Below are 9,302 nucleotides of genomic sequence, written 5' to 3'. Positions count from 1 at the left end.
CTTAGTTTATTGTTCTCCATCCAGCATGATTTAGTCTGTTAATTGTCTTACCTCTTTAAAAAAAAAAAAAACTGAACACATATTATTGAAAAGAAACACTAGTTAATGTTTGGTGCACTCTGCCGCAGTATTTCATCTGTTTTGCTGCTTGTTAATGTTGTTTGTGGTTAAAGAGCTATCTGTTCTTTTCACACCACAAGTATCAAAACTCGATTCTTGGGGTTATATGTCTATAAACTTGCCATTGAGCCAATGGAGGGGGGGTCTCCTAATTATTGCAATTTTTCAGATATCTGGCAACTCAAACACTAAAAATGTAAGGATAAAATAGTAATACCATATTTTAGCTATCTTTACTAACTTGGATTTGACTTACAATAAGCAAGCTTTTTTGTATTGTAATTAAACAACCCGTTCCAAAATAAAGGTAGGTGGAGTAATCTAAAATACAATCAAAAATTCAAACCCTGATTATAATTGTTCAATAATGATTGTTAAAAACTTTTGTGGAGCCCACGATTTCTAATAAATATACAAGTCTGCTTTTTTCTTATTTTAGTAGTTACAGATGTTAGCCAGTGACCTGCTCTGTCTGAAATGGTCTTAGGAACTAAAAAATTACATTTTATTTGAAAAGATTAAATCTCTAATAAATAACTTTCACTTTTAGTTATTAATCAGATGTTTGTGAGTGCTAATTCTACTGGGAATGATTACTTTTTTTGTATTATTTATAATGTTTTGTTCTATATCAGTTTGGTTAGTTACATGCACTGGTTACCAGAAACAGCAAGCACCTAATGAGGCTCCCTAGGGGATCAGTAGCAAGTCTGTAGGCTTATAAAACTAAAAATCAGTTTCAACACATTAGTGGGCAGTGCAGAGAAAGATCTTTGTTCTTAACATCAAACAAACAAGCTAAAGAGATAAAATAGATTCTATATTTACCTGTCTCACGCTGGGACAGTGGTAAGTCTACGGATTTACAATGCTAAACTTAGAAGTTCGATTCCATTCAGTGGACACAGCAGATAGTCCGATGTGGCTTTGCTATAAGAAAAATACAAGATGACTCTGATTCTAAATTTAATCAAATACCCAGAAATATTTTTAAAACTAGTCAGTCTGAGGTTGTTTGTTGTTGTTATTTCATTATGTAAAAGGTAATTTGCCAAATCTAAAAATAGTATGTTTTACTGAAAAAAAATTAATTTTATATATATTTCAATATAAACTGGCCTTTTTTGCTTTGAAAGATTATTTGAAATTAGGTGGTACACTTTACGTTTTGTGTGCCACATTCTAAACAAGCATAGAAACTAGGGTGGGCTAATAAACAAACCATTTACAAAATACATAAAACATCAGAGGGCATTGAACCTATGCAATTAAAAGTTGTCTTTGTGTAACTTATTTTGAAGTTCCAACATTCATTGAAGGTGTTGAAAATGCCAGTACCATAATACCAAATATTGACTGACAAAGCCATTGCAAAAAATGTCAAAAGGAATTGCCATTGTAACATATATTACAGAAACAGAGTTTTACTGTAAAACAACAATTGCAAATCATGATACCATTTGTCCACAAACTCTTTCTTTTCCTTAATTGAAAAATGTAACATATTTATATCATGAAATTAAAAAGTTGATTATTAAAGTAGTTATAAAACAAATAATGCTAGATATTTCGCTGTAATGTCTGATGAAACTACATCCCATAATAAAGAGCAGTTGTCCTTATAATCAAAGAAAGCAACATAAATTATTAATTTGGGGAATTTTGTAATTTGGTACACACTAAAGGCCAGCTGGTATTAAATATAAAGACCGTGGGTTACAGATAGAAAACCTGAGAGGTCAAGAGATAGGCCCTGCTGGATTTCTGCCAAACTAGAGAAGAAAGGCATGATACATAAAGACATTTTTACACTACTTACCTCTATTTCGTGAAGGCTTTGAAATTGATTGCATATTGGCAACACATCGATAATTACTCAGGAATTTGCTAGTGGGTACAAAACTCGAACTCTGGCCTGTTGGGGCAAATTACTTCCTTCTTTTGAATTAATTGTGATATTTATGTTTACAGTCTCCTTTTCCACTTACGAAGAATATTGTGAAACTAAAGAGTACATCAATCAAAACCTTGAAAACATAATCATATCAAACAGCTGCTTTCACATCACTGAAAACATGAAAACAAAATTTGAAAAAAGTACATCATGCAGTAAGAATGGTAATTGAAACTGATGTGATTACACCACAATGCTAAGCAGTATTGCTTCAAAAATGGTCCCCCAAGTGAGACAGCAGTAAGTCTTCGGATTTACAACGCTAAAATCAGGGGTTCGTATCCTTTCGGTGGACACAGCAGATAGTCTGATGTAGCTTTGCTATAAGAAAACACATTTCAGAAATGTGGCAATTCCTTTTCTAGGCTTGATTTAGAACCAACTACAGGAACAGCCCTTTATGCATGAATGTGCATCTCTTCTCACTTGTGCCTGCAGTAATGAGGAAGTAAATTCTAGACACTTCAGAAGCTATTACGTGCAGGCATTTTTAGTAAAGTTCCCTCTTCACCACCGCTGTCAGATAAAATCAACGGAAAGCTGGAAGCCGGCTTGTGTGGTAAATACAAAAACTAAACTTAGTGTAACTAAATATTTGTTTATTTGCTTCCTTCTGTTTGTTTGCCCTCCAGTGGCACAGCGGTATGTCTGCGGACTTATAACGCTGGAAACTGGTTTTCGATACCCGTGGTTGGCAGAGCACATATAGCCCATTGTGTAGCATTGTGCTTAACGTCAAACAAACAAACTGTTTGTTTATTTTTTATTTGCTTTTTGTGTTCGATTTATTCTTTACTTTAACAGTCCAGGATCACAGTTACAAGCCGTGTGACTCAGGGCTATGTGCTGGATCCTCTACTGTTTGTGATTCATATTAATGATATTGACACTGGAATGACTTACAAAATTTCGAAGTTTGCAGATGAAATTAAGATCATTGTAGCTAGCAATAGGGCTAATAGGATTTTGGGTAGCATCTATAGAAATATTGAATACAAGACAAGGGATAGTATTGTTTCACTGTATAGATCACTTGTAAGGCTGAGTACTGTGTACAGTCTTGGGTTTCCTTCCTCAATTGAATTGTTGGAGAAAGTTCAGAGAAGAGACACGAGGATGATACCTGGGATGTTGGGATTATCCTATGGGGAGAGACTAAAATCTCTAAACTTGTTTTCTCTGGAGAGGAGAAGGATCAGAGGGGATTTGATTGAAGTGTTTCAAATTATTAAGGGTATTGATAATGTAGATCCATCAAACTTTTTTGTGTTTAGCAGTGAAAACAATAAGACAAGGGGGCATAAATTTAAACTTTGGCACTGTAGAAGTCGTCTACAGTTTAAACAGTATTACTTTTCAAACAGAGTGGTTTGTTTTTGGAATGAGCTACCTTCAATGGTGGTGGAGGCAGAAAAATTAACTGAGTTCAAGAAAGATTGGACGAATACACGAGTAGTAAGTTGGAAGCTAGAAGGGTCATCCTTGATGGGCTAATAAGCTCCTTTTTGTTCCGTTAAAATTGTGTGAAGTTTCTGTTCTTGCAGTAATTTATGGCTACCTGTTGGATAACAGTGTACTTGAATACTACGTATGGCTATGAAAGTGACGGTCAAGTCCCGCATTCGGTCAGACATGAGTAGTCAGAGGCTTGGCGGTGGGTGGTGTTGAATAGATAATTTTCCCATAGTGTATCAATTCCAAATTAGAGATGACTATGTGTAGAGAGAGTATATAAGGTGTGTTACAATTTTCTTTTAAATTAATTAATTTATATTTACTTATTAACATTTTGAAAGGAATTTGTGGTGCTTTCAATTTACAATTTGATGTCGAGACTTTCAATGTTTTTTTCTTCTTAAAATGATTGGGGTAAAAGATCTAAGTCAGTGGACAAATAATACTCCTTGTTTAATACCTAAAAGTAATTTCCCTAAATACGATCCGCAGATTCCAGTAGACAATATCGCGCCAAAAATAGGTATGTGTGGGAACAGACTACACTTTCCACTTCTATATATTCTCTGTCTCCCAGTAGCACAGTGGTAGTTTTGAAGGCTTATAATGCTAAAAGCCAGTTTAAAAAAGTAGCCGTGGTGGGCACAACACAAATAGCATATTGTATAACGTTGCTCTTAACTGTCCCGGCCCGGCATGGCCAGGTGGTTAGGGCGCTCGACTCGTAATCTGCGGGTCGAATTCCCGTCCCACCAAACATGCTTGCCCTTTCAGTCGTGGGGGCGTTATAATGTGACGGTCAATCCCACTATTCGTTGGTAAAAGAGTAGCCCAAGAGTTGGCGGTGGGTGGTGATGACTAGCTGTCTTCCATCTAGTCTTACACTGCTAAATTAGGGACGGCTAGCGCAGATAGCCCTCGTGTAGCTTTGCGCGAAATTCAAAACAAACTTAACTGTCCCCCGGTGGGACAACGGTAAGTCTTCGGATTTATAACGTTAAAATCGGGGATTCGATTCCTCTCCGTGGACACAGCAGATAGGCTTTGCTATAAGAAAACACACTTAACTACAAACAAAGTGTAATTTCGAACTTTATAGTTTCAAAATTACTTTTTGAACTTTTTTACTGTGAAAATTTGTTTTTGTGTGTATTTTTTAAAGTCCTAATATGTTTGTAAGCACTATCACAAGCTTGCTGTTGCTTTTTTTATCATCTTGACTGTTTCAGTGGTCTTTGTTTTTATTTTTCTTATGGTATGTTTCGTGAGATAAAATGAATACACATAGCGCTCTAGTGATATACTGTTTCTTATAAATACAAAGACTGTAACAGAGAAAATACTGCAAACGGCTTTTTACTTCATTTCGCACTAAATTTAAACAGACAAAAGATTGGATATGCCATTACACATCATAACTAAAATTATTCAATGCACAAAAATATGTAATAAATTCTTCCTTACTAAATTAAAGAGTCGTGATCTTTATGGTAAACTAATGACGATTGTTATGGCGTGATCGCCTTTTCTAAGTTGATGAAACATGTTTATAATCAGTTACAGTTATCATAGGACATTAGTATCAGGCCTATTATATATTTAACACTCATGATGTTAGAAAAACACATAGGTTCAAGAAGTCTTGATGAAAATGAATTAAAACCCTATAACCCGAGCGCTTTCGAAAGGTGGATCTTTCTTTTTCAACTGTCCCTAAATGAATGTACCACCACGTGAGGAACATGAACCCAATTCAGGTAAGTATACTCTTTTATTTCCTAACATTAGTATTTTAGGTGATTCAATGCTTAAGTACCTACGCGAACACTTAACCTTTTTTAATGGATACCCAATTCTGTCAAAATCCATCACTGGAGCTAAATAAACGATGTCATAGCTATGATCATTTCTCTTCCCGAATCTGTCCGATTTTTGATAATTCACTTTGGTACTAACGACCTGGAACAATCCGATAAGACTGCTGAAGACTGTTTCTCAGAACTTGAAAACACAATATCACATATCTTCAGCATCAGACCACAGATTAAACTGGCTATCTCTAGTGTAATCTATAGACATGTGAACAGACACACTTCCACTGATTGCAACACAAAATACAGCACAATAATTAAACAACTCAAAACAAAATTCAACATTTTAATGAATTAACCAAACAGCTATGCAGACTTAACCCCAACTTGCCTTCATTAACCGCACAGACCTAATACCACTCACTAATTTTCTTGCACGAGATGGACTTCACCTCAACTTTTCTGGTATTTTTACCCTGGCCTCAAACTTCAAGTACTTTATTTCCCGAAGTATTCTCCCACTCTTGTTTTCCTCTTCTAAGCTCCCCCAATTATCTCCAATTCCTACTTCTAATAGTTTTCTACCCTTCCCTGTCAAAATTCTACATTTCTCCCTCTCTCAGTAGCTACAATCTTCACTCACAATAATACTTCTATCACTCAATCTACCCAATTAAAAACTCATTCACACTCTCAAAGTGACCCTTCAAGTTCTGCTAGAGGACTAAACACAAATCACACTTCCCCAAAACATCACATTCCACAAATGGCAACATTCGTTCTTCTTATGCTTCTGTTGTTCGTTTTTGTTTACCCAGAAACCCTTCCACTCCCTTATCTCCAAAATCACAACAACTCACCACCAGTGTAACCGCTACATGTTCCACACTACAGTCTTCACCAGTCGATCAGTCTCTTGTAGAATTACCTTCATTAGAACACAGTAGTCTTTCATCTGTTAGCATAAACTCTCAGAACGACAGCAATGCACTCCACACTCTGAAGAAGATAGTTACTCCCCTTATCCTTCCCTCAAACGTAACCATCCTCTATCTCACGATTACAACGACGTCCTCACACCAATATCTGTCAACATTCAACGTGAACCAGAAAACAACTATTTTAAAAACTTAGAAAACTCACTGAGAAAAGCACAAAACATTGTCAAGATGTCAAGTTGCTAGTACCTAACATAAAAAAACGAAACATGCCGCAATCTTTCGCGTTAAAAGCACCAATAACAATAGAAGCGCATGATCAGAACTTCTGCAACAAATGGCAACATATCCTTAAAAGCACCTCCTTAGAACTCATGAATATCACTAAAACATTTTGTCAAAATTCTGTCGATATATTTAATACTATATTTTATATTCAGTCCCTTAGGGTTTTTCAAAAAGAAGAAGAGTGCATATTGATATTTCGACCACACTATATTTGCCACATACAGTTATAATAAACCAACAGCAGTAATAAGATTATGCCTGTAAACTATTTGTAGTAATTTTGTTTTTAGTAGCCAAAGGAATCTTTACCAACTATCATAGTCATTACGGGATGTTTGTCGTCTGATTCGTGATATGAAATGAAAAGCGGTAAGAAAATACAATAAAATCATTAAGCCAAATTTAATTTCTTCTTTTTCTTTTTTAGGCTCGTGACCTTACGTATAGAATGAGATTTTCTAGTACTTTGGTGTAGAAATATGGCGACTGTAGCTCACAGATTAGGTCATCATCGTGTCCTCTTGCGGAGAGCTTTTCCTTCGCCTTCAATTTTTAATCAAGTAAGAAGGATTAGTTACTTTAAAGATAGAATAAGTTTGAAATTTAATTTATAACAATAATTGATTGTATTATTTCAGTTGAAAACGATTCACAGATGCTGTGTAAATAAATTACCGGTATGGCGGTAGTACTAGCTGTGCTACTTCAGTATTTGGTGTGGGGTAGGCTACTGCCAACCAACGAGCTAGGTTTACAATAACTGAATAAGAATAACCTTCGCATTCAGACAGGTCGAACGCATAGTACTTAATAACTGGATAAACTGCGTGAATGAGGAGCATGGAGAACACAATGTTAGTGGTTATTTGTTCGTTGCTCTTAATTTGGCGAAATTGAAATAGAATTCCCCAGAAATGCAAAGTTTTTAGATCGTTTTACTATACATTTCAGATTTTTATCAAAAATTAATTATGACTTGAATCTGAAAATTGTGTTCTAACTTCTACTTTTAGTGTGGTTATGAAAGCATTATAACATTCAAAAAGTTTAGTAGAATGATGAAAGAGGCCTATATTTGTAGGCAAATGCAACATGTCTCCACCACACAATCCCAACATGGCCAATTTTAACACCAGAAAAATCGAAAACTGTCCATATCACTACTTGGGACCTGCAAGAAGGTACCTTTGTACCAAATCCCATGAAAGTTGATTGACATACACATGAATAGCTCATAACAAAACCCAAAATGTACTTTCCTTGCTGAAAAATTGAGCAAAATGCACAATTTCCAAAATTGTCTATATATCTGTTTGAGACATGTGAAAAGTATCTTAGTACCAATCCCATGTAAATTGGTTAAAACAAAGCTAAATAACTGACCCAAGTCCCTAAAATTATGGATTTATTTAACCTTTTGAGCCCCTCTCTAAAATGACCAAAAATGGGCATATTCCACAATTTTGTATTATATGTATGGAATCTGTAAAAAAGTATCTTTGTATCAAATCTCATGTAAATTGGTCAAAATACAGTGGAGTAATTATTAAAAACCTTATAATTACTTTCTGTGGCATCTTGACCCAATAGTAATTATTAAGAATGGGCAAGCCCATCATTTTTGTTTGTCATTGTGTGGAACCTGAAGAAAATAATATTTGTACTAAATCCCACTTAAATTGGTCAAAATATGGCTGAGTAATTGACCAAAAACCCAAAACGTATGCTTTTTGTGGGCTCTTACCCACCTAAAAAGACTCAAAATGGGAAAATCCAACATTTTTGTATGTCAATGTGTTGGATATATGAAAATTTATATTTCTGCCAATTTTCATCTTGGTTGGTTTAAATATGACTTCACAGGAACCCAAAATTAACATTTTTGGGTTGTTTAACCTTTGTCCCCATAAAATCCTTAAAAAGGCTTAAATCAAAGAAATGAAAAAGGTGTCTTGGCATATTGGACCAAGTTATAAACCTATCAAGTTTAAAGTCAATCCTCCAAGAAATGAAGGAATGGTGCTAGTAGTGTTATATCCAGCAAGAAAAATGGGCATTAAATAAAAGTTTTTTACACCCATATCAGCTGTTTATTCTATATGTAAACAACTTGTGCCAAATGGATTATAATTAATGGATCATAATGGCAGCAGGGTGCAGCAATTGGTCAAAGGATAGGTCAAAAAGGGAAGCAGGGCAGAGCAAAAAAGTGGCAAGGTGGCCCACCCCGCTATTGTGCTTTTGATGTAACTCTAGCTAGAGATATTTTAGCACAGATGCATTATGTCTTATAATGTATACATTGTCTTTACTTATGATGAAAACAGTTCTACATGTTGAAAGCTTTAGAGTTTTATCATTTTGTTTTTGTAATATATATACCGTATTTTTCGGTGTATAAGACACACTTTTTTACCCCAAAATTTGATGTCAAAATCTACTTGCATCCTAGACACCAAAGGTATGAATAATATACACAACCCATGTGTAAATATATTTAAATAGGCATGCATAGTTTAGTTCAATTGAATGTGTTATTTATAACAATAGTAGTTGTTTTTTTTTTCTTTTAAAAACATAACTATTTATAATGCTCCCTAAATAATAAAAAAATAAATTAAAGTGAAAGCAGTGAAGATTTTGTAGGTTTTGAACCAAACTAAATAACAGTAAACCTTTGTTTGATTTACGGTATTTTCTTATTTTGAAGTTTTGAGCGCTTTTGTGTTTAGAACA

At 34.8% G+C, this 9,302-nt stretch overlaps 1 protein-coding gene across 1 annotated transcript in view; it reads left to right on the top strand.

Moving 5' to 3' along the window:
- The first annotated feature begins 6,873 nt into the window (after positions 1 to 6,873).
- Positions 6,874 to 9,302, top strand: part of LOC106457746 (cytochrome c1, heme protein, mitochondrial-like) — a 31,594-nt gene continuing 29,165 nt past the window's right edge. Inside the window, exon 1 of the mRNA XM_013917192.2 lies at positions 6,874 to 7,126. Coding sequence (XP_013772646.1) covers positions 7,046 to 7,126 — 81 coding nt within the window. The 5' untranslated portion in view covers positions 6,874 to 7,045. The remainder of the gene's footprint in view (positions 7,127 to 9,302) is intronic.

This window comes from Limulus polyphemus, unplaced genomic scaffold (assembly GCF_000517525.1).
Source record: "Limulus polyphemus unplaced genomic scaffold, Limulus_polyphemus-2.1.2 Scaffold368, whole genome shotgun sequence".
Classification (NCBI taxonomy): Eukaryota; Metazoa; Arthropoda; class Merostomata; order Xiphosura; family Limulidae; genus Limulus; species Limulus polyphemus.
Note: the sequence above shows the minus strand (reverse complement) of the source record. Positions and strands in the feature narration are given on the sequence as shown.